Consider the following 25,481-nt stretch of genomic DNA (forward strand, 5'->3'; position numbering starts at 1 on the left):
TGCTTAAACTCAAAGATACAAAGAGTGGGTAGATATTCTGTGAGTCATGACTTGAAAGAAAATTGAAGTAGTTTCCTACCCTTCATTGAGATCTGACGATTTCTGATTGCTTTTTAATTTTGACTTTCTGATTTTTATTTTTAAACGCCACCAAAAGAGGGCTTGGGGAGCTCCGTTCACAGCAGCAGTGAATGGCTCGGGCGCCGTGGCTGTCTGGCATGCCTGGCTGGAGGCAGCAGGGAGGTGGCAGCGCCTCGGGAGGCTGCGTATTGTCATTTTTCAGAAAGTTCCTGCCACCTCTGTTGCTTAAAACAGCTCAACTCTGATGTCGGATGTTCCCACTTGTAGGAGAGAAAGTGAGACTTGTCTTGCTCTTGTGTTGAGTGGTTGGCTCCACGTGTTGGCAGGGTGGTGGAAGAGGTGATGACTTGATTCTGCCTCTGGTTGCAGCCCCGCTGCCGTGGGAAGGCTGGCAGGCTGGTGCCAACATCAGCAAATAGGTTGCAATTATGTGAATGTGCTCGGTGTCTTACTACGGATACGCAATGGTGGAAATAAATTTCTGGTGCTGCTGTATAAAATTTCTATTCCCAGATGCAGCAGCAAGGCTTTTGAGCTTTTGGACTTTTTTTGTTGGTCTTTTTATATCTACTCAAGACAAAAAACAAGTTTAAGAAAAAAAAGTGGGTCTATTTGTAGAGATGGCTTGCGTGGTTCTTCTGTAAAATTCTTTTTCTATATTTTTAGATACACGTTTAACTTTGAGATGGTAAATCTAGATTAATCATGATTTCTGTGTAATAGTGAATTTTACTTGCTCATTTTTTTACTAACTCGCTCTGACTTCAGTATCACTTGCTTCCTAGAAGTAAGATGTGTAGGAATCTGCCACCTTTGCATACAAAATGTGTGCACAGAGCCAGGAGTAACACTCTGGATTGCAGAAAAGCCTTCCTGGAAACCCACAGATCCTTGTTTAATTTTCTTCTTTTATGGAATACATCAGCAAGCAGCCTTCACTAGCAAGGCTGCGGAAGGGCTGTTGTAGCTGTGTTGGGCTTTGCAGAGATGGTGTTGCCATATCATTATGTTCTGCTGCTTAGGCGTGTTATCCGCAGAGACTGTCGGTGTCTGTAGTGGTGAGACCCCTGTATGCGATGTGAAGGTCTGAAACAGGGAGTAACTAAGGTGTTCTGGAGACTGGAAAAATCTAGCTGGCTTCTGGAGGAGCGGAGCTTTCTCTAAGCTGACTGTTCTCTTTGTGGAAAAAGATGGGAGGGGTTTCCTTTTGTCACTTAAGGGCATAGCTATACTTTTCTGTCCAAAAGTAAAGAATTACTGCATGGAAGTGTTATCTTGGCAGCGGACTAAGAAAATCACGAACAAAATTGGCACTGAAGAAACTAACTCCAGTAGATTGCTGTCTTCAGAACCTGCTTGCCATGGGTGCGTTCGTTCCTTTCCTCTTGTGGTGCTGGTTGGTTTTGTACTGTTACAGAACCAGTGTGGCCTTGAACAGTTGGTACTGCCACACTAGCCCAGAGAAAGAGTGAGCTTAAACTGCCTCTTGCTTTATTTGTGTTTGCCTTTAACCTGGAGATGCCAAAATATGGGAGATGGCTAGTAAGGATCCAAGGAACGGCTCAGTGGTCGATGAAGAGGTTTTGGGGCTGGCAGAGCTAGGGGCCAAGTAAGAATTCCACTGGTCTCAGATCAGAAACTCTTCAGAAAATAAAAATGGAAAGAATGAAGGAGGTGTCTGGGTCTGGACTCTACGTTTTTGCTGGCTTTGCTTTTGAAGTATTCGATCTGTGGTCAGGTATGTTCGGTGATCTCTTGCCAAGTAGGCAGTGCCAAAGAAAAAGGCAATGTAGGGGTTTTTTAGCATATTCAAAGTATTGTGTGGCTTTGTAGTCTTACAATAACGAACAGTGCTGCAGCTCTTTGTTAGCTGGCAATGCTTCTGGTCTTGAGTGAGCTTTCATTAGAAGGAGTGGGGGTTCCCCCTGCCAAAAAAAGTCTGCAGAAGGGAAGAGCAAGGCTGTACAGTAAAACCAAGACTCTTCATGCGTGTCTGAAACTTTGCTAAGCCTAGCTCTTTATTTAAAAGAAAAACTTGAAGTACTCTTGCACTTTAGAACTCTTGGCCCTGTGGGAAGGATGGACTTCTCTGCACACAGCCTTGCCACATTGGATTGCTGGAGCTCTTGCTGTTCATGTATCACGCTGCAATGCATTGGTCCTCTGTACTGATGGAGTATTTAACTCTATTCTGTTTAGATAGATACGAAGATGAAGTTCGTGTTGTTCAGGGTGTGTTCTTATTTCCCAGTAAAAGCTTACCCACTGTGGTCTTTGTAATTTTTCCCCAGCTGCATACTCAAGAACCCTCAGTGGTTGCACCGAGGCTGGACTCCCTGAAATTTTGGTAGCAGGCTGCTTTATGGACCTTCGCTTTGTACAGTCCCAAGCACTGAGCAGCCCCATGCTTTGGAGGAAGATTTGTCTTTATAGTCTAATTCAGTCACAAAAGCCTGGGCTCAGTTCAGAAACTTTCGGATAGTTGATCTGCACTGCAGAAGAAACCATCCTTTCCAGCCCTCAGCTCCGTGGCTCTCCCACTACCTCGTGTAAATAAGTGTATTGCTAACTCCTGCATTAACTTCTTGCTTCCAGCTGAATTTCTCAGTGGTACAGTTTATTTCACTAATCCTATCTACATCAGCAAGATGACCCCTTGCTATTAAATTATTTCTCTAGGGTGGGGGGGGATTGTGCTTCTTTGCAGGCCTGGTTGAAGTCGATTATATTTATCTGAATATTAAAGTTGCTTTTGACTAGACTGTCTTTTCTGCTGTTTCAGGTATTAATGGAATGAAGGGTTGCCCGTCCTGTAGGTAATTGTTGCAGGGCTTTATATTTTAATTGTTCTACTGACTGTTAATTGTAACTTTCTAATGAAAGGATTTTGAGTGAATTTTATCACTGTTTCAAAGAAATTGCTTTCCTTTGTGGCATCCTTCGTGTTCTCTCAGTTGTGTTTTCTCCTTTCCCTTGTAGCTACATTGAGAAGTTTACGGATTTTCTCCGTCTCTTTGTGAGTGTCCACCTGCGAAGAATTGAATCCTACTCCCAGTTCCCCGTGGTTGAGTTTCTGGCACTGTTGTTCAAATACACTTTTCATCAGGTATGGCCCTGTGACATCGTTTTTCCTCTGTCTTTCCTCTGTTTTGTTGTCCTGTACAGCAAGGCCAGCTTGTTTTCCCCAGTGAAATTGATACCTAAAGTTGGCCCAGAAAAAAAGCAATTAACTTGTCTAACACTTGCCCAGTAGTGCTGGGAACTTGGAAATGACTTAATGTGCTCTTTGATTTATTTGGGGACGGGGTCACGTGTAGTTACCTTGCAAGAACCACTTCTCTGATGTTTAACTCTGCTTCTGTTTTTATTTTTTTGCTAGTCCTTGGAATGGATTATGTTGTCTAGAAGAATCTCTCTAGCTTGCTTGTTTTGTGTTTGGGGATGCTTCTTTCTCGTGAAGTTGCTGCTTTTACTGTATTGGAGGCTTTCCTTGAACTTTTAGTTCTAGTATTAAAAAAACCCAAGCCTGTGGCTTTTGGTAGGTATTACCCTGCTGCAGGAGCTGTCACAGTGCAACTCAGCCCTATGTACCCCCACATGTGAATAATACAGAAGCAGATTTATAAAATGCTAGAAGCTGATGTGAGCCATGAGATGGGTTAACACTGAGACCAACCTTGTAATTCCTGGGTTCCTCCCCTTGTGCAAAAGCTCTGGCTCATCTTTTGACAGCTATAAATCTCTCCAGTGACCTCCCAGAGATTTTTCAATAAAGCAAGTTCTTCCCGTGGAGTGAGGTGCATGCTAATTCGTATTTTCATTGTGTGAAATCAATCTTGCCATAGCTTGTGATACTCATTGTGAATTTTGGTGTATTTCAGCCTACCCATGAAGGCTACTTTTCTTGCTTAGACATCTGGACACTCTTCTTGGACTATCTGACTAGCAAAATTAAAAGTCGCCTGGCAGACAAAGAAGCAGTACTCAGTAGGTAAGTAGTCGGGAAGCTGCGAGGATGTGACAGTTACAAAGAGACTTCAAGGTCACCATGGAAGGACTGTGAGAAATAAGCTGTCGGTTACTCCAACTTCACCTGTAGCTGAGTCCTTTCTTTTTCTTAAAGTATAAAAAGTGTAAACTTCAACGTTTCACACTCATTCAAAAGAATTCAAATTGAGCAAGTTAGGGTAGAAAAACCTGTCACTTACATATGTTGTGTGCGAACATAGCAGCCAGAGGAAGAAAGCTTTGCAGTCTAAAATAGAACTGTAACACATTTTAGCAAATTTTAGAGCACACTTTAGCACATATTAGAGGAGGAGACGAGAGCAAGTTGCCTAGTAAGTGTTCAGACAGCTCATACAACTAATGAATGAATTAGGGGGGGAAAAATATTTTTAATTAGGATTTTAACATCCCTGTTTAAGTGGAGGATGTGTTTCTGAGAAGTATTGATGTGACTGGAAGTTAAAAGTTCCACTTGGTTACCTCTGATGCTAGTTGTGTGTATGAATTGCAACAGTGGTTGGCAGCTCTTCCTTTGCAGGTGCCGTATCCTGAAACGGGTGGCTCTCTTAAGAAAAGTCCCTTTGCTGCCAGTTTAAAAATCTGGTGAACATACCAGTATCTTGTAAAGTTTTGGAGGCTTAAAAGCACCATGCCTTGTGCCGTGTTATATTCTGCTAAGTGCAGAAGGAAGCTGCTTTCCCTTGAGTACACTAAATACAAGAGGCTGTTTTTTTGAAAGACAGCCTGGCGTCATAACCACAAAGCACAAATGAGGAACTAGCTTACACCAGGCAGCTCTCTTCCTTTCCAGCATGGGAGCTGTGTGGTTTTAATTTCTCAAGTAGTAGGTATTTGCATTTGAACTTTGTTATAATTTGTTCCTAATTTACTGCTCTCTGCCTAATGCCATTGAATTCTGCTTTGGTGTTCTGCTCCGCCTCTTCGTCTGGCTAATGTACACGTAATGTGTGTTATCGTTGTGTCAAACAGTTTGTTATGGAGAAAACTGAAACAATAGCTGTCTCTTGAAGATGTGTCAGACTATAAACAAATTTTAAAAAAGCATATAAGTGGTTGAAGCTCGCACTGTTTTGCCAGAACTACCTGTCCTTAGTGACAGCTTTGACAGCTACAGCTTCCTGCATGCTCTCAGATGCATAAACACTGCAGTTTGACAGTCCGGGAGTGGTTACACCGCAGGAGCACTGATGAAGTTTCCTGTTCTGTGGTTTATGAACTTTGCATTTTGTACACATTACAACTTTTACTGCTGGATAAATTGCCAAATCCAGAATTATGTCATCTGACTACAGGAAAAGATGGTAGTTCAGCCACCTTGCACAGAGCTTTCAGCTGCTTAGCTAGTGACACAGCTGAGTAGTCTTGCATCATGCTCTGAATCTCTGCTAGTGTGTGCTTAATGCCTAATTTTCCAGCCTGATCTCACCTAGAAGAGAGCGTGATTTTTTGCAGCAGACCCCAGCAGTTTTGAGAAAGGATGGTTTTAAAACAGTCAAACCAAAACCCCTCAAAACCCCCAAACTTTGGTGTTTTGTCACCACAAATGATTGTGTGCTCAGGTGGCTCTGTCCTAATTTTGCAACTTGGCATTATTATTAGGTGATCAGTGAGAAGGAGGGTCTTCTGTGCTCTGTACCAGCTTCATAGCTCCAAGAGATGAAAAGATATCTTTCAGTAACATGTCTTTAGTGTTATAATACAAGCAGAAGAAGTGCTGGCTTTGTCTCAGAGGACAAGGGCTTGAATTCTTTGACGAACAGTATAGGAAAAGAAGATGGCAGAACACATAGCCTTGGGGGAGGCCCCCTTTTGAGACAGGCAGCAATAACTCTGTCCCGTTTCATATGTTCCTCATTCACTGCCCAAAAAGCAGAGCACCAGACAGGCTGCTGAGGAGCAGCTTAAGCAGCAAGAGGCTCTTGGTGCCTCCCATTTGTGTACGTTGCTGTTATTCCTGGCAAGCCGCTCCTGCCTTTCCAGTTTTGAACTCTGGGGCTGCTTCTATTGCTAACAGCTCTCCCTTTCCCTTTCAGAGGTAGAGGGATATCAGATATTACCAAGGCACTCTCGTTGCAAGTAGCTTGTGACCTGAAATGACATGATACTCTTAATCCCAGGATCTGCTTGGTGTTTCCTCAACAAACCTGTAAAGCTGTGCTGCAGGCTCTTTGCAGCGGCCCGCTTTAAACTGTCTTCTGGTTTATGTATCTCCTTCTCTGGAAGGGCTGTGGGCACAACCACCTCTGCAGAATTGTTTTATCACACTCCTGCCCTGTCTTCTCCGTGGTCGTAGGTACGAAGATGCCTTGGTTCTGTTGCTGACAGAGGTGTTGAATCGAATCCAGTTCAGGTATAACCAGGCACAACTGGAGGAGCTGGATGACGAGACACTGGATGATGATGTAAGGAGCAGAGTTGAACAAGGGCAGCTGCAGGACCAGATATTAACTCTTGCACTGGTAACACCTGGAATGTCTTTCTCAAAGCTTGTACTTTGGTGTATAAGCTAGACAGCTGCTTCTTTGCCCCATTCTGTGTGGGGTTTGAGGTTTAAAGCAGCTTGAAATACTTTTGGAAAAAATATACTTAAAGTCACACTGAAAAAATACAGATCCTTACATTCTGGTTATCAGAGGCATTAGGTGTCCATGTCTGGTTGCTTGGAATTTAAGTGCTGAAATATCTCTAAGACAAAAGCTTTGAGCAGTGTATATTGTTGGTGCTTTTGTTTAAGCTTGTTTCTCCTAAGTCGTCATTGGTAAACATCATCTCAATACTGATAAATGTAAAAGTGGAGTAGGTGGCCAAAACAGATGTGGCTGGAGCACTGGAAAGGCGGGTTGTTCTGCATAACAGATGCTTGTCAACTGAGCAGTAACTGTGCTTTAGGAGTGAATGCTTGTGCCTTATCACTCCAGGGAAACATACGTATGCATGCCCAAAGCATGGGTTGCCAAAATTTTTCTCTATCAGATGTCTAGCAGCAGGTGAGAATCGTAAGACCAGTACCTCTTCACTGTCTGGGTGTCTGCAAAAGCTAAGCTCTGTCCAGAACTAATCCCAAGCATCAGTTAAGACCTGCTAGTCTACCAAAAGCTGTTTCCCTCAGGATGTGCTGTGCTTACCTTGGTGTTTCTTCCCGTAGCAGCAAACCGAGTGGCAGCGGTACTTGCGCCAGAGCTTGGAAGTGGTTGCAAAAGTCATGGAGCTCTTGCCAACTCACGCCTTCTCCACACTAGTAAGTAGTTATCCAGACCAAAAATGCAGTGTTAAATGAGCACCAACTGCTGGAGTTTGATGCAAGCTGTTTGATATAGGGCCCACAGTGCCAAAACAGTAGGGAAATTTTGGTTTTTCATGCAAAACCTTGGCAAGGGGAGACCAGAAATTGAAGGAAAAACCTTGGGGTTTTGGCTCTGTCAAATTTCTTGGTGTGTTTTGAAGAGAGTACTTTGGTGAGCATGAGTCCTACTTGCTGGACAGTAAGCTCTTTAGAAATTCCCATCTCTCAAAGTATAAACATTTGGCAGCAATCGTTCCCTGCTGTTTATCTTGGCCTTTATACTGGGAGGCAGCGCTGTGAATTGGATGGATGAGAGTGTCATTATTAGGGTTTTAAGGAGAGTGAAATCTTCTGTTTAAATGAAAGGCTGGATATAAATGCTGAAGAGTGCCTTGGACAATTGGGAATTATATCTGATAAACACAGATAAGTACTTCTCTCCAGCTGGTGTCACTGCTGTTGCTAGAATCTGTAGTGTAAAAGTGGTCTGGGCTTGTAGCATTATAATGATTTTTAAAGAGGAGATCTCGAGGCAGTAAAGCCAGTGGAGTCTGAAATTCAGAGTAGTCAGTGCCTTTTTGCCGGGTGAGAAGAAAGGCAAGTAATAGCAGGGGGATCTCAAAGCAAGGCTGTTAATTCTGCTGGAGATACCGCACACCTAGACCTCTGAACCATATTCCCCAGAAGCAGAGAAGATTGACCTGCTGCAGAGGCAGATGATGCCTGACCTGAACTGCTTTTTTGCATAGATATTTTTATTTAAGAAACTTTCTGGCTGAGCTAAGCACTAGAAGCCTATTACTAGAAACTCTGAAGCCATGAACAAAACAGTCCTCATGTGAAAGTAGAAGTTGCTGTGCAGCGTGTTGTATGGCGTGAATCAGCGAGAGGCAAAAAATGGAGCAGCTGTTCCAGTGAGCGCAGCGAGCATGTGGGTCATATGGTGGAGAGAGTGTGGCTTCCTTGAAGTGACATGTTAACATGAGGGATACTATCTTGTTTTTGAAATAGTTATACAAAGACACTCAACTGTTAATTAGGCATAGCATGTTAGAAACTTGATAGCGAGTGCTTTCTTGAGCCCTGCGTTAGTTCCTTCTTGTGTACTGGCTGATCTGGGAGATGCGCAAGCAGTTTCAGGTGCTTTTCACAGCAGTATGCAGTGCTGTTGAATGGAATGCCGTGGCTAGTCTTAACAGTAGCAAATAATTAAAACAATGTACAGCAGCTGCCATTAGTCTGTCCCATGCTGGACAATGAAAGGCTGCAGTTCGTTCTGCTGATGGATGAGTGAACTTCCATAAAACCAACCACCTCAAATGCGGTGAATTTTGCCAATAGAAATTAAGTAGAACTATGCCTGACTGAAAGTGTTGGAGACCATTCTTTCTGGTGGAATGCCTACACGGAAAAGGTCAGTGTGCAGTTTTGTCCCGTAGGTATACAAATGTATTCAGGTACAGCACGAATAATCCCTTAATAAAGATCACTGAAGTACCTTGGCTGGCTGAAAGCTGCTTAGATGGCTTCCTAGTCTGTGCGTGCGATGCACTCCCCCACGGTAGCGTAACCTGTTGCTCAGCTGGAGTATCACCAGGACCAGGCATGTTGGCTGTCGGTCCTGAATGATGTGGTTAGGCTAATGCTCTGTTCCCCAACCAGGATGTGTGATGGATGGTGGTCACTCCCTTGGCTGTTTTCCCCGTGGAGCTTCAGCTGTTCTTGATGCAGCTTGCTGGCAGAGTGCTGCAGTGCTTCCCGTTTGTACTCTGTTAGAGGCACTGAACTCAATTTCTTTCTTTGAATAATATTTTGGTAGCTGCCTTTTGAGAAGCTGATGCTTAGGGGTATGCAGGTGGATGTAGCACAGGCTCTGCCTTTCCTCTGCTCTGTTTGGGCTGGGTTATACATCCATCTGTATAGTCACGGTGGCAGTGTGCTGTGCCATCACACTTGCCAGACTGTTACCTTGTTAAGCTGATTGCTGGTATTTGTGGGAAAAGGAGAGCTACCACAGAGAAGTGCCTTCAGGGTGGTGATCCTTGTCTTTGTGAGAGCTAGCAAGACACGAGAAGCGGTGGCGTACAGGATCAGCCCAGAACCTAGCAACTTGCCTTTTCTCCAAACATCTTTTTGAAGGCACTAAGGGAAAAATACAAAAACTGTTCTAACGAAGTAATTGGTAGTTGGGTGTTAACCATCTGCCAAGCCCCAAAATCATGCTTGTTTCTTGTCTCTTCTAGTTTCCAGTTCTGCAGGATAACTTGGAAGTGTATCTGGGACTCCAGCAGTTTGTAGTCACTTCAGGGACAGGTAATAACCACTGTCCAGCATTGTGGTCCTCACTCTTTGAATAGCTGATTGTAAAAATACTCTAAACCTGCTTTGGTATTGCTTTTTCTGTATTCCATTGAGGATCTGAAACCATGTACAGTGTCTAATGGCTCAGCAGTTAGACTCCAATAGCAGACAAAGATCTAATAATGCGATTTATTTTTGTTATTGGTGTGTTTTTTCCCTTGTTCCTAGTAATTGAAATGAAGATACCATATGTGTTAAGAACAGGTATGCACCATCAAATACTACGGTAATGTGGATGGATAACGGTTACTTTTTTCCTCCAACTAAAACTTAGTTAAAAAAAGATGGTGCTTCTTTTTGCTTTGGGCTCAGATCTGGTGTGAATTTGCTACCATAGCAGCATTCTCATTTAGGCTTTAATTAAAACTATTGTGAGTCAATGCCGAGATGAACTATTTAGAATGCAGTAGTAGTTTCTGAAGACTTAGCTAGCTGCCATTTGAGGAGCCTTCGTGTATGAAGTAGTTTACAAATACACCGGTGCTCTCAACTGAATAAGAAGTATGAGCAGAGCTTTGTTGCTCCTTCCTGAGAAATAAGTGAAGCAGTAGCAGTGAGATCTGTATGAGGGAAGATTGTAGCCGAGGTTAGATTTGAGTTTTCTGGTATGACCAGGCAAGCAATCTGTTAAATCTTCAGCACTGCTATACATGACAGAATGGCGATGGTTGTATAGATAGTTCAGGAAAAAATGCTTCGAATTTTAGGACCGTTTCAGGCCTAGGATAAGCAATATGTATGTTTTTAATGCTGTAGCAACAATCTGTATTAGAAGCTGTTGTGGACTGGCTGTTTAGCTGAGGGATCAGGAGTACCAGCTCCAATGCAGCTGCGGATTCACAACCGGGTGGTAGGACGCTGGTACCCATGGTACAAAATGATAAGCTTGTTGCTGAAAGCTTAATCCAAGATTAAATATGGACAGTGGGGAAAAAAACCCAGAATCTCTTTGAAACGTGCCGTTGCAGAGCATGTTTACGTTTTTACTAAAAAGGTTTGGAATGTTGGGAGAAGAGGTATACACAACTGAGAGGTAGGACAACTGCATAGGTAATAAGACTGGCAAATGTAGTTTTCGGTAAGTTTCTTGTATCTGAGAAATATGAAAGCAAATAACTGTGCTTCACATCATGAGCAAATTGTTCCCAATATGCTTCTGCTGCTGGAATGCTTATTGCACTCTAGCCGGCAGAGGGAGGCTGGGCAGCAGCCTTCTCCGCAGAGCTGGGATTGCTGTTGATGTTAGCAGATATCCAGAAAGGCTTCTGTTTTTGTAGGTATTAATACCAAACAGAAGAAAATAAATGTGTAAAAAGGCTGAAATAGTTGGTACCATCTGTTTCAGCCTTCAAAGAGGAATTTTGAAGTGTAGCAGTTGGAACAGTTGGACTTGTCTTACCCAGTTTGAGTATTTCAGTCACTTGACAGTGCTGCGATTTGAACTGTTGACCCACTGCAGAGCTAATTTAAGAAGAATGCTTGTAATGTAATTAGAATAAACTTTGAATTTCCTGTAGCTTTGTAATTAGGTTTCCCATCCCAAGGAGCTGTATTTATTAGTCACAAGGTTATGTGTTTGTTCTTGCACGAGGTTTTTAAAGTATGAGTTTTCAGACTGCTAGGCTCTTAGTCGGTGACTATTAGCACAAGTGATTATTTACTCTTAGGTCTTTTGGCTTCATTGCTAATGAAACATAATGTCATTTCAGGTCACAGGCTGAACATCACTGCAGAGAATGATTGCCGCCGTTTGCACTGCTCCTTGAGGGACCTGAGCTCCTTACTGCAAGCCGTTGGTCGTTTAGCAGAATACTTCATTGGGGATGTGTTTGCTGCCAGGTTCAATGATGCTCTTACAGTGGTGGAGAGGTAGGTGTGGGAGAGGGAGTTTGCTGTCCCCTTACCAGGACGAGGCGCGATTGTCACCACTGCAGTGAGTGTGAAAACCAAGGTTTCTTTCCGCCTCCCCTTGTTATGGTTAAACTGAGATACGAAGACTCAGTGGCTAGAACCTTAATTGTTACATTCATCAGTGCTAAGTTTCCCAGATCGCTTTCTAAATGCTTAAGGAAAGAAATAACTTATAGGAGGGATTAAATAAAACCAGTCACTTGAAAAGATTGACATACTTGTTTTCCAGCATCTGCATTTGTGATGCAATGAAATGAGATGTAAAGTTTGATTACTTCGGAATTGTATCTCAAAGCTAAATCACCAAAATCTATTTTCCTAAATGAAAAGGCTTGTGAAAACTGAAAGGCGGGCATCATTTGATTCTTCCCCTCCAAGAAACTTAAATAGCACATAGTTGAAAATTACAGAATTTCAGGGCTTTGCACAGCTGCCTTGGTTATCCTTTTTCACTTCCATGCAGGAACATCATATTTAGTTCATCTTATCACAAACAGTGAAATAGGCTCTAAATTATTTTCAGCTCAACGGTCTAAATCTTGTCTACGTATTAGCTGAATATTGGCACAGGCTCGCAAAGAGCTGCATTCAGATAGGATGTTTGAGTGGATTTGTACATGTGTGTATCCATCTTAAGAGTCCCTTTGCACTTCCAGGTTGGTAAAAGTAACGCTATATGGATCCCAGATTAAACTGTACAACATCGAAACTGCAGTACCATCCGTATTGAAGCCTGACCTTATTGATGTGTGAGTATGTGATGGGATGCAAATGATTGTATCCAGATTTGGTAGCTACCCTACACGGGGTGGAAGAAGCGTTAGATCTCCTCAGTCTGGTGCTGTAACCACTTGCTTAGCAAATCTTCTGAAAAGTGCATCTCTCCGGTGATTGCTAGCTAACCAGGAGGGCACCTTCTTTTAACTGTGGAAGGCCAAGGCTGCTGCCAGCATTTTGGACCGCTGTTTCCTCAAATTGATGTGCTCAGATTATTTAAGATTTAAAGAAAAATACATTTGTGATGAGAAATAAAAATGCCCATTATACTAGCTCTAAAAGCAAACTGTTATTCTACCCTGTACTAATGGCTGTAAAAGCTTAGTCCTTTTGCATTGTAATGAAATGATGAAGTAAGTGTTACAATAGTGTTTTATAAGAAATGGATCCACTGTCGGCATGTAGTTCCAGTTTATGGATTTTTTTTTTTTTTTTTTGCTACCAAAGTCAGATTTATGTATGGCTCAGGTAAAAGATGCTTTTCCAAGTACAGGGTTTCAAGTTCTTGGCATCCAAGACAAATGTACGCCTTCTAGCTATGCAAGCCCATTTCTGAAACAAATTAATGCCTTCGACCCAGACGTTGACATTAAGTGTGAAATCTTGATGCTGCTAGTAATAGAACACCGTTCTGACAGCCTTTTAGAGACCTTCTATTCCTACGGCTGCGTAGTACCAACCCGTTCGCTGCCAGCTGGCGTTTTGTGAGCAGATTTTAAGGTTGTCCTTTTGAACATGTCAGGTGCTTGTTCTAGTTTGCAATTCTCGTATAGTGGCTCCTTGAAACAACCCCCACTAGATCTCACCATGTAGTTCCCTGAATTTCTCCTAATAATCCCAAGTTACTGGCACAGAGTTTTAACCCAGATGATGTTCTTTTAATGGTTTATTTTCTTTTCTGCTTTAAAATAATTCGGGAGGTTTTTTCCACGATCTGTTAGTGAGAGATTTTCATCCTTTTCTTTGTCCAGTGTCCCTGAAGAAACCTAGGATCCACTTCCTAATGCTAGCCTAACGAAGGAATGTTATCCAGCATTTGGAGGAGCCCTGTCTGTGTAGTCCCAAAGAAATGTCCTGACTCAAATATCTTAACAGGGCACTGCGCCAAAAGTATAAAGTACGGCTGTAGTCAACCTACCAGTTGCTTATAACTTGACCGTATCAGTTCATACCTTTGGCTTAGTTACTGTTGCTCAGTGTGTGAGTCCAGTTACAGCACCCCTTTAAATGTACCTCAAATGTACAGGGTACAGGACAAAAAATATAGCAGTAAACAATTTTTAATGAAAAAGCTGCCAGCTTTGTCTGACAATGCCAATATTCTTTCTCTGTACGCTGTCAAAACTACCCACCATGCTCAGGACTTGCGCCCTTCTGCAGCTGCTCTGCTTATTGTACCTTTTATTGCGTGTGTGTATCTTACCCTTGCTCTGCTCCTCCGCAGCCACGCTCAGTCCCTGGCAGCGCTGCAGGCCTACGCACACTGGCTCGCACAGTTCTACAGTGAAGTTCACCGCCAGAACCCGGAGCAGTTCATCTCTCTCGTCTCCACCGCTCTGGAGGCAATCACCCCCCTCATCAGCTCTAAGGTACCTTCGTCAGTGCTGGGCTGGGGCTAGGCTTCCACCTAGAGCAGGAGACCCTCAGGTGGCAGTGCTGGTGTGTCCGGGCGTTTAACTGCTCTGGGCCCCCCACGCTGTGGCTCTTGAAGTGAATCGGTCAGAGTGCTGGATGGCTGTCTTCCAGAGCCACAGCACAAGTCTCATGTGGGGCGAGACCCAGAGCAATTCTAAATAGCACCACGGTTCAAGCTAATATGAGAGTAAGCAATTTACAGGCATAAAAGTCTAAAGATTTTATGGCTTGAAAGCAGGGAAATCTCTCTTTGACAGTATTAAGGGAACTGACCTGTGCTCCGACTGGCAAATAAATACTGTAAACCATCTTGCTTGCAAAAACCCTTCAATGGCAGCTCGGTGTGCTGTCTAAATGCTGGTGTGGCATGGAACAGTTCTGTGTGGTGGTGTTACTGGGCAGCCTGACCACCCTCTCTTCCAGGTGCAGGAGAAGCTGCTGCTGTCCGCGTGCCACCTGCTAGTCTCTTTAGCCACCACAGTGCGACCCGTGTTCCTGATCAGCATCCCAGCAGTACAGAAGGTGTTCAACAGGATCACAGACACTTCTACTCAGCGGCTTCCTGATAAGGTGATTTGTCTCAAACACGAACAGTGTTGATGAGGTGTCCTTGGGAAGCTCTGCCTCAGTTCTTACTGTAGCAAGGTACAACCTCAAAAAAAATTAAAAAATAAAAAATAATGGGGACAGCAGTCATCGCTACTGTGGATATCCAGGAATCACAGTGGTACGGTTTGTCAGTGATGATTATTTCAAGCAATAGCATAAGGAAAAAACACAATTACACCTCTTAAATCTTACTCCTTTCTCATTTGCTGACAGAGTCCCTGATTCTGTATCATCTTTACAGTACAGGCATGTTGATTCTGACATACAGAAAAAGTTTCCTGTGAAACTTCTGTTAGCATTCCACATACTCCAGGTTAGTGTTTGTTACAGAAGTACTGAAAAGCCACAGTGGAGACTGGGGTGTGGTTGTACTGTGTGCTGGCATGGAGGCATAAAATGCTGTACAAGCACAGAGGCTTAGTATATAAACCAGACAAGGTATCGCCTTTGTCTTTATGAATATGAAGAAGAGAGACCTCCCAGTGCAGGGAAGGGCTGATGGAGCTGGGAGCTGGTTCCAGCCCTGAAGTCATGGAGCTTTGATTCTCTCTTACCTTGCAGAGCTGCTAGTTTTCACTTGAGCTCTTCCATCAGACAGTGAGTGCTGCTGATGCCTTGGACAGCTGTAAAATGTTACTTCATTCTAGGGTTGTGCTGTAGCAAAAATCGAATTGCCAACGTGGTAAAACTTTGTCTCTGTTTCATGTCTCTAGGCCCAGGTTTTGGTGTGCAGAGCACTGTCAAACGTATTGTTGCTGCCCTGGCCAAATCTTCCAGAGAGTGAACAGCAGTGGGCAGTTCGCTCCACCAACCACGCCAGCCTAATCTCTGCCCTCACGAGGGAATACCGCCAACTAAAATCCAATGCCATCATGCCACAGAGGAAAGTGCAGCTGGAGGACAGTAAGTACCGAGTTTCTTGGTGTCTGCTGTCTTCTGACAGTTGCAGTGCAAACTGCTGATAGGCATCATTAAGCTGATTTTCCAATAATTATTTTGGCTGAAAAACCCCATTTAGTGTATGGGGAGGACCAGAAAGGAGCAATTTGTATTTTCTTTCTTTTTTTTTTTTTTTTTGAGACCCTTTTTCTGTGGGTCTGTAAAGGGTCATCTCACCCCAGGCTGCATGTAAACTCTTCCATCTAAGTACTGTCTTCCTCAGTCATGCAGGGAAGGTGGGATCAAGTTTGTGATGACTTTGAATAGCAGTGATTGCATTAGGAATATTAAACAGCCTAATGCTGGGATGGTGTAGTGTTAGAAACATTGACCGGAGGCAGGGTTAATGAAGATTCTGGTTATAAAAACTTAAGAATTTCTCCCAGACTTGGGAAGTTACTGTAAGGTTTTATATATATAGGAGAGCCCTGAACTGGTGGGGTCCAGGGACCTTTGGCAGTTTGTGAATGTTTTGGGACTGCTTTTGGGTGTGGGGTGGTGGGGTGTGGGTTTTTTTTTGAGAATCGCTGTAAGAATTGTTTAGAAGTATGCAGTGTCACAGCTGCTGACAAACCTGACATGTTGGTCAGCTTTGTGCAGGGAGGCAGCTCGGGAGAGGGTGGCTTACCTCTCTCAAGGAGAATATCCGCAGACTGCTCACAGGGGTTGAACTGAGCCAGTTAAGTTCTCCCAGCATTTGGGTTAGCTTATACGGTGATTGCGTATCACTCCAGTTGTTACTTTCAGAAATAGAAAGCTGCAGTATATTTTGCTGTCGTCATGTGCTGCTTTTTTCTTGGCTAGCGTTTTTTTTAGCATTAGCATATTGTGAATAATACTGTTTACAGCTCCTCTCAGCCTCTGCGCCTGAGTGGTTGAGCAGTGGGTGCATCTGTAGGGCAGTAAACTTGTATAATTTAAGAAAGCGGGTAGCCTGAACCTGTTTAAATGTTTAAAATGCGAACACAGACTTGGGAACATTTTTGACTCCCAGCCTGGTTTTGCTGTACATGCTGCCTTGTGGGTTGTTTTAGTTACTGCATGTGAACTTGACTTTGTTTCTTGCCTCCAAGTAGTTTTAACACATGCAGGAAGTATCACCTCTCTTACTTTGCAGCCAAAGTGATCATCCATCAGACGCTCAGTGTTCTAGAAGATATTGTAGAAAGTATCTCTGGAGAATCCACCAAGTCTCGACAGATCTGTTATCAGTCGCTGCAAGAATCCGTGCAGGTCTCACTAGCCCTCTTCCCAGCTTTCATTCATCAGTCAGGTATAACCATAGGACAGGCTTTAATGCTGTGAGTAGCTTTATGACCTACTGATAACATCCAAAGTCCATCAGCGTAGAGTTGTGGTGGCGTTCATGTGACGTGTGTGAGCTTGCTGTGCCGAAGTGTGATGTCAGTCTGTACTTCTGGGTGGGCTGGGCTTGAATCGGAACAGGAAAGGGAGATCTCCTCTGCCACTGGGATACAGGCTTGAAGGTTTGTCACACTTCCAGAAGGTGGAGGTGCCCTGTGCTGTGTTCAGCAAGGTAACAAAATGGAGCTGATCCTGAGCACAGAAAAAGCTTTAAAATACCCTGTCTGGCTACATTTGCCACCTACGTTCTCTCCAGAAGCTTGAAGACAAAGAGGGGCAGATCTGATCAGATGAGGTCAAATAATGTGGGGTGGGTTTTTTCCCCTGTAAAGGAAGAGCTCCTGAGATGTAACCACGACTGATGCTTGGCAATCTTCTGGCCAGCAACTTACATTTTGTTTCACATCGGGGTAGCTCAAATGCCCAGGACTACAGCAGCTTCTCTCATGAGGAGCAAGGTGTTCCAGGAAAACTTTTGGAGCTAGGTGAGATTTTCTCAGTGAAGCGGACATGGGGGAAGCAAAACAAAGTTGAAATGCAGAGAGGATCCAAGACAGCAAGCTGATGCTGTGACTCCGGTGAACTGTTGCCTTCAGAACAGGCTAGCAGCCTCATGCCATTGCTATTTATTGGCTATAAAAGGCTGTATGAAAGAGTTGAGCAGCTTCAGCTTACTGGGGTTACTTAATAAAGCATGTTGGGACAGATGAAGGTGTACTGATCAGCTAACCACATAATTGTGTGCTGAAGATGATTTCTGAAGTTAGAAGGGTCTTTTCAGTTCCTGCCAAAAGAAAAGAAGCTGGATTTTGTCTGCTACCCCCCCTCCACAAGCTGCGTAGCTGTTTTGGATTTTCCTCGTATTTCCTGTTAACCCTGTACGAGCAGTGAGCAACTGGAGATCAGTCTGGGCCACGGCCAGAGCTTTCTCCAGGTGCTCTGTGTAGGCAGGCCAGACCGAGGGCCTTGCTGATGGTACCATATATGTTCTGAGCTGCTTGGTGCTGCCTGTACTAGTCATCCCTAGTGGTTTTCAGAAAAGGATGAACAATCTTTAAGCCCTGCAGTACTGGCTGTTGGTTTTAGTTTCTAATGGCAACCCTGCTGCTAAATTTCCAAGAGTAAACGGGATTCCTTGTACAGGAGGAGTAAATCTCACATAAAAGACTTACGGATGTACTTGAATGTTACCTTAACACGTTCTTTCTGCTTTCCTGTTCTCATCTTAGATGTGACAGATGAGATGCTGAGCTTCTTCCTCACGCTGTTTCAAGGACTGCGGGTGCAGATGGGAGTGCCTTTCACAGAGCAGATCATACAGACCTTCCTAAACATGTTCACCAGGTATTGTCCCACGTCAGTCACTTCTTTCTTATCCCTCAGGATGATTTAGCTTAGCTGCTCACACAACAGATTGCTGCCCCTGAGGAGTATGGTCTTTCCAATCCCTTTGTGTCCAGACTTCTGTAGTGTCCCAGGACTAAATCTGAGGAAAATGCTTCCAAGTTTGAAATGACCCAGCCCATGTGCATCAATCCTGCATGCCTTCGTGCAATTTCAGCTCTCCCACGGATTTTCTGGAAGTGTGTGATAATTGAACCAGACCCTGGAATTGCCTGTTGGCTCCTACCCAAGACCTGAACTATGACCCAAGCTTTTGTTGGGGGCAGGGTGGGTGTGCGTGGCATCAATCCTCAGTCCAAACCCTTCTTGGGGGGGGTTAACTTACTTGGTCTGTATTAACTGAGGCAGTTCAGAGGCGCTACCTGCTCTTCTGTAAATCAGCTAAGCATGCAGATCTGTGGGAAGATTCCTATGCAATAACTGTTTTTGTCGTAGGGAGCAGTTGGCAGAGAGCATCCTCCATGAGGGCAGCACTGGCTGTCGGGTGGTGGAGAAGTTTCTGAAAATACTGCAAGTGGTGGTACAAGAGCCAGGCCAAGTATTCAAGCCTTTTCTACCCAGCGTCATCTCACTGTGCATGGAGCAGGTCTACCCCATCATTGCAGAGGTAGGGCTGTTCTCACACGAGGTGAGGGAAGGGGGAGATGGGAAGGGAAGGCATGAAGCCTTTTGCTTTCCAGGAGCTGTAAATGTCAGTCCCTGTGGTGGCAAAGCTGGGTGACTAGTCAGTAGGAACTGGAAGCAGTGTGGGTGGAAGGTTTTGTCAGGAATTGTCAAGAGAGGCTAAAATTACAGATGTGCTCAAAGCAGGAGGTAAAACGCAAAACTTGGCGGTGAATTCTTGGCATGATCCAGCAGCTGCTGTGTGGTGCCTTCCTTAGGAGGAAATGCTTCGATGCTCTGGTACTTTGGCCACAGAGCGCTGCCCTGGGTGGCCACCTGGCAGGGTGTTGCTAGCAGTGGGATCCAGGGAGTGAGTGGGATTCCAGCACAGCAGCCTGCTTTATTTCTTCTGCTCTCCTCCTAGCGCTCATCTCCTGATGTGAAAGCAGAGTTGTTTGAGCTGCTTTTCCGGGTCCTCCACCATAATTGGCGGTACTTCTTCAAATCCAGTGTGTTGGCTAGTGTCCAAAGAGGAGTAGCAGAAGAGCAGATGGAGAACGAAGCGCAGTTCAGTGCCATTATGCAGGTAACTCAGCTATTCCTGTGGTTGTCCAGAGCCCTTTCTGCCATGGACCCTGCACTACTTGTGGCAGTGCATTAAACGTGGCTGGTGGGGGCTAGACCGTGTCTTGAGTGAGGTCTTGCCTTCAGGAACCGCTGAAAACCAAAGTACTTGCAGAGCGGTCTTGCTGATGTGCTCACAAGGCACAGTGCCTCACTGCACAGGGAAACAAGCACTGAGGAAGGAATGTTAATGCCTTTCCATGCCTCATCCTGCATCTGGACCTAAAAATATTATTACTGATGCTGACCCACTTACTTCTGTTACAAGTCTTGTGGTTGGCACTAGGAAAAATCGTCAATGAAGGGAAGTTTTTCTGAGACCAAGATGTCTTTTGGTTTATATGGACTTGTTCTATGCTGTACCATCAGATCTGGTGGAAAAGGGTCAGTGGGGTGATACCCTGTAGGCTTTTGGCCTGGGGAATGAAGAAGGCAGAGGCAGCGTGCCAGCACGTACACAGGGCCGGCACCAACCTTCTCAGATTGGGGAATTTGAATTTTTAAAAACAACAAACTGTATTCCACATGTTACTTAAGTCCGAGTTGGCCATATGAGTTCGTCTGCAGTTCCTAGGTGTAAAAACTGTCCCCAAAGCAGGCAGTGCAACTTAAAGTAAAATCAGAAAAAAAATCAGCCTCCCAATGTGCTGTTGGAGTACCTGGTGTGGGGACCTTCACCTCCAGCCCGTGTCAGCGTAAACAGAAGTGCACTTGTGCCACTTTCTGCACCCTCAGGATAGAGCTTGCTCCTCTGAGGGAGCAAGGGCCATGTGCTTAGACTTCAGGTGGGAGGACTTTTTGCAGAGCTGCCCCATCATGGAGTGCTTGTGGAGGCTGGGTCCCTTCTGATACACGAGCGAAGAGGCTGCTCTTGCACTAACATAAACTGCATCGGTGTTGCCCTCTGGCCTTTCCTTGTCTTGGCATCCTTTGATGTGAATGAGGCCCAAGCTGGTCCTGGTGCAGGGCTGCGCAAGGTCTTTCACCTGTGGTAATGTGACACTTCCGAACTTACCCGAGTGCCATGTTTTGGACGATATTTATGTGGTAATCTCAGTATTGTCTTCAGGCTGGTTGGCAATACTGCATGGCTTATTTTACGACTTGGCTCCTGTTGTTTTGATATGAAACTCTTATTTAACGTTCTGTAAGTGCTCTCCACACAACCAGTGTGTTTTGTGTTGAGGATATTAGTATAGTTTGTGCGATGGTTTGCACCAGAGATCTCAGTCCAGAAATAGCTCAGTCTTGAAGGGACTTGGGCTGGTTTTGTTCATTTAACAATAAATGGGTGGTACGGGGGAATAAACTGTTCTGCTCGTGGTGCCTTGAAGCAGCAACTGTTAAAATTCTGCTGCCTGTCTCTGTACAGAACTTACTCATCTGCCTGCATCATCTGTACAGTCTTTGAGGCACTCAGGGTATAAAAGATATTTCATCACCAAGTCGGTGCAGGCCCACCAGACTAGTTCAGCAGGGTCCAGCAAATTTTGTTCCTGATCTCTTTACTGCTTCTTTACTGCCCAGGTCAGCCTCCCAGCTCTAACTTCTTTCTAATTTAGTGCAGTAACGTGTTAAGTGCATCTGCCAGTCACTTTGGTCTTTTGACTTGGATCGAGAACAAACTTTGTGTGTGTGTGTTCTGGTTTTGTTCATGCTTGCCGTGTGACCGTAGGTAGTCTCCCTGAGAAACAGCCAAATCCTTCACAAGAACGCTGCCTGCCGAGGGAGCTGTGCTCAGCATCTGTGTTCCGCTTCAGTACGAGCTTGGCCCACCTGTTCTCACCAGACCCAGCTTAGTGACTGTTCTGCAAGGATATGGCCATGTTTCCACCAAAGTGTCTTCATTCCCGTGGGCCTGGCAGCAGCACGGTTGACTTAAAACACCTGCCTGTCTTGTTTGTTTGCTGTGCTGAGAATCAGCAAAGGCTCCCAGGGGTTTGTTCTGGTGTCAGGTTGAAAATGGTGGTGTTTTGCCTGGCGGGTCTGATACTCATTGTAATATTGGTCCTCTTCCTTCCATGCTGCTTTGTCTGTAGGCATTTGGCCAGTCCTTCCTGCAACCTGACATTCACCTGTTCAAGCAGAACCTCTTCTACTTGGAGACGCTGAACACCAAGCAGAAGCTGTACCACAAGGTGGGTCCTGGCTGACCACTGTGCACGGTGCTGTTCTGAGGCTTGTTTTAAACTACTCAGAAACTGAAGGTCAGGATTTGAGAGCTTTTATGCCGTAGCCTTTGGTTGGTTGCTGTGATCCAGATACTTTCAAGAGGGTGTTACCACCACCTTGCTACCGCTGCGGTGGGCATGGGAGGGATCCCAACTCCGGTCAGGCAAAGCAAAGCCTTTATGTGTTCCCTCCTGTGACGGTGAGGGAAGGCAAAGGGCTCACACAGTGACAGCACAGTTTGTCTGAGGAGGTAGAAACTGGGGTTGTTAGTGGGACAGTGGCTGAGTCCCTCTAGCACTTTTATCCAGGCCAGCAGCAGGGCGTCCAGGACTTAGTCACATCACTGCCAGGTGGTTGTCTCTAGACCTGTTAGCTGCTGTCATGAAGGATTAAAGTTGAAATCCAGGGTCTTGCCCTGTGAAAGCAGAGCCTTTGGGCTCGCATCTGTGCTCACAACTGAAGGACAGCCCATCATGTTAACAGCTGCCTGTTGCAGGCTGTTGGGCAGCTAGCCAGATTCCCTGGCTTTGAGGAACACTGTGTAGGGCTAAAACTGGCAGGAGTTTGAATGGGATTTGATGCTGTTTTGCTTAAAATTTGGGTCAGATGCATGAGGTAAGTGTGGCCAAATTCACTGTTAACTTTAAAGCTGGTATTAATCTCGCTTATTGTAGCCATTTTTGATCTTCACTTGGCTTGGAAAATTATCTCTGTGCTTGCAAGAGTTTGCAGACCTCACTGATAGCTTAGAAGCTGACGGTGTTGGAGTGGCTCTGTGCAGCCACGCCTGGTCTGACCTTGATGAATTTGTACTTCTGAAGCAACGTGCTGGCTGCTGTGGGCTCTCCTGTGGGAGGATTGCTGGTGTGAAGGCTCCTAATTATGTGTTCTCTCACTGTGCAGAAGATCTTCCGGACAACCATGCTGTTCCAGTTTGTGAATGTGCTACTTCAGGTGCTTGTCCACAAGTCGCATGACCTGTTGCAGGAGGAGATCGGCATTGCCACCTACAACATGGCCTCAGTGGACTTTGATGGCTTCTACTCAGCCTTTCTCCCTGAGTTCCTGGCCAGTTGTGATGGTGTGGACTCGAACCAGAAAAACGTGCTGGGAAGGAATTTCAAAATGGACAGGGTAAGAAGGGGAAATGCTGCAGCAGCATCTCCGTATTCTCAGGATGCGCAAAGTTTTTCTCCTAGAACATGCTGGCAGGCAGCCTTGAGCGTCTTGGGGACAGTTTTTTGAGGCAGTACCTTTTGTTCCAAACACTTCCCTACTCAGCAGTGCCTAGCCAGGGTTTTTTCACTGTAGGTCGCAGAACTGCCATCTCATCTCTGACTGCCGAATGCTGTGGGTGTTGGGGAGAATGTTTCCTGGAGGAAGTTTTCATAGGGGTAGACTGACATTTTCTAGAGTGGGATACTTGGATCCTTGCCAAAATCTCGCTCCAGATGTTTGAGGGTTACAGTGAAGACAACAGCAGGGTAGCTGCAGTGGCTCACAATTCTTTCAAACCTCTCCTGTGCATGTGAAGCAAATGGGAGGGCCTGTAACCTCCCTGTAGAACATCATGGCAGTGCAGCAGGTTGTGGCTTCCATCTGCTGAAGGTTGCTTGTCTATTGAGTGCTTCCTCTCCTGTGGGAGACAATGGGGATTTGAGACCAAGATTAAGGGTAGGAAAGGAGCCTTGAGAGAATCGCCAGGCTGCAGAAGGCAATTGCTCTTCAGGAAATCAGCCCTTGTTATGGGGTATGTGGCACCCAGGAGCCTTGGCAGGGATGCAGTGGGCAGTTGCCGCTGCAGATGGCCGTGTTGTTGACCACTCGTGTAGTGCCTGACTGCACACCGGGAAGGCAGTGCTGTGAACAGAGCCCAGATCTCCGCAGTCAGCTCTCTGCGTGGAGCAGCTCCGGAGCAGTCTCTGCTCCCTGCATGTGGGCTGCAGAAACTCGCTTTTCCTGGGCTCAGGCTCTGGAGGAAGGGGTCTGTTTTTTCTCATGTATGAAAATGCACGTTTGGTCCTGTGGGTTCCTGTTCCCTGCCATAAGACAGTACTTGTAGGCATTACTCTGTTTGCAGTACATGTTGTTTGATCTTTTCCAGGATCTGCCATCGTTTACCCAGAATGTGCACAGACTGGTGAATGACCTGCGTTACTACAGACTCTGCAATGACAGTTTGCCCCCTGGAACTGTGAAACTATAGTTACTGCACTGGACTCGTGTTTTGATCACTGTAGGGAACGGATCCATGTTTCGTTTTGCCACCACATTCTCTCCTCCCTGGATTTGTCAGTACTGCAGGACGTGGGGTCTTGCACATGGGCACATCTTCTTGGATTCACGCACCACGCTTCCTTTTTTCTCTCCCAACCCAAAGGCCCCCAGCTGGAGTCAGCACTGTCTGCAGGATGTGTCTTAACGCCCAACCGCAGGGCATCTCAACTGTACGGAAAGTCCTCTCGCCGGGGTTCGGTTCTACTAACGTAGCACTTTGTTGCGTCTGGAGATTTCTGTGGAGTTGTCTTGAGAGATCATGTACGTATCAAACATGAGGCAGAAGCGCCAAAGACTACTTCAGACATTCGTACCTTCGTGTCATTCCACCTTCCTGCCCCTGCCCAGCTCTCAGAGGAGGAGTCTCATGATGTTGGGACTGTTTTGGCACGTCTGTCACTCCCTTTGTTTTTAAATTGCCTTGAAAACCTCCCTGCTGTTTGTGGGGATTAGAGACTTTTTGGGGTTTTTTTTAAACGTTTTCTCATCATTCCATTGTGATACTAAAACAACATGCTTAATGGAAATAAAGTGCTTACTTTGTTGTTTTAAATAACTTATAACTTGTTTTAGTTTCCTTGTAGGCCTGTCACCAAGCCATTCTAATAGATGAAAATGCGTTTTGCGATGCAGACAGCAATTGCAGCCTTTCCTCACGATCAGACAAGACTGGCCGTGGGTGCATGTGGTGCCTGTACCAGTGCCCTGTCCAGGCTCCCAGCAAGCCCCACAGCTCCTGAAAGGTGCTGTGCTGAACTAGTGCAGAGCAGCGTTGGCTTCCTCCCCTCCTCTCCCCTCACTGTATTTCCCATCTGTGTTCCCTGGTGTTTTCTGTGGCCTGTTGTGGTGATCAGTTTATTCCCTCCAGCAGACAGTGGTCTGGATTATCAAGAGCTGCGTGCAGGAAGAGATCTCCCAGTGTTCATGGTGTTGCATCACAGGAGGCCTGAGCTGAAGGACAGCTGCTGGCCAGAATGACCTGGGGGTGGCATCTGAGCCTGAGGTTAAAATCCCAGTCCCCAGACACAACCGGATCTTGTGGAGCTGGTGAATTTCTGATTGTGCAGCTGGGAAGGATTTATTTTTTTTGGTTTTGCCCTGAAGTCTCCAGTCAGGTAGCTAGTACAGAGCATTAAATCGCTCTTAATTCTCTGTGGTGGTTATGAGGGCAGCTGCAGAAGGGTGCACAGTGGGAGCAGCACCATGAAGGCAGCAAACCTGGAGAAGGGGCCTCATAAACGTTTGTGGATGTGGACTTGAGTGAGATGGCTGCATGTGGACAGCTGGGAGGTGTCAAGGGTGAGCTAGAGTGTAAAAGCACTTGCTCCACGGTTCCTTTAGTTACAGTTTTGTCAAAAACACCCTGTGATGTGCATGTTTGCTCTTTGGAGATAATGTATGCTGTTTGGAT

At 45.3% G+C, this 25,481-nt stretch overlaps 1 protein-coding gene across 4 annotated transcripts in view; it reads left to right on the forward strand.

The window, feature by feature from the left end:
- Positions 1-24,626, forward strand: part of XPO6 (exportin 6) — a 55,695-nt gene extending 31,069 nt beyond the window's left edge. For 2 of the 4 annotated variants that reach the window (XM_040590348.1, XM_040590350.1), the window contains 17 exons: positions 3,061-3,187; positions 3,963-4,072; positions 6,404-6,512; positions 7,259-7,348; positions 9,637-9,706; positions 11,464-11,623; positions 12,322-12,414; positions 13,887-14,031; positions 14,501-14,647; positions 15,400-15,589; positions 16,743-16,898; positions 18,220-18,334; positions 18,830-19,001; positions 19,422-19,583; positions 21,661-21,759; positions 22,697-22,927; positions 23,898-24,626. In XM_040590348.1, coding sequence (XP_040446282.1) covers positions 3,061-3,187; positions 3,963-4,072; positions 6,404-6,512; positions 7,259-7,348; positions 9,637-9,706; positions 11,464-11,623; positions 12,322-12,414; positions 13,887-14,031; positions 14,501-14,647; positions 15,400-15,589; positions 16,743-16,898; positions 18,220-18,334; positions 18,830-19,001; positions 19,422-19,583; positions 21,661-21,759; positions 22,697-22,927; positions 23,898-23,999 — 2,278 coding nt within the window. In that variant the 3' untranslated portion in view covers positions 24,000-24,626. Of the gene's footprint in view, positions 1-3,060; positions 3,188-3,962; positions 4,073-6,403; positions 6,513-7,255; positions 7,349-9,636; positions 9,707-11,463; positions 11,624-12,321; positions 12,415-13,886; positions 14,032-14,500; positions 14,648-15,399; positions 15,590-16,742; positions 16,899-18,219; positions 18,335-18,829; positions 19,002-19,421; positions 19,584-21,660; positions 21,760-22,696; positions 22,928-23,897 lie in introns of all 4 variants that reach the window. The other 2 variants (XM_040590346.1, XM_040590349.1) reach the window with 1 other exon arrangement.
- Positions 24,627-25,481: the final 855 nt, after the last annotated feature.

This window comes from Falco naumanni, chromosome 4 (assembly GCF_017639655.2).
Source record: "Falco naumanni isolate bFalNau1 chromosome 4, bFalNau1.pat, whole genome shotgun sequence".
Classification (NCBI taxonomy): Eukaryota; Metazoa; Chordata; class Aves; order Falconiformes; family Falconidae; genus Falco; species Falco naumanni.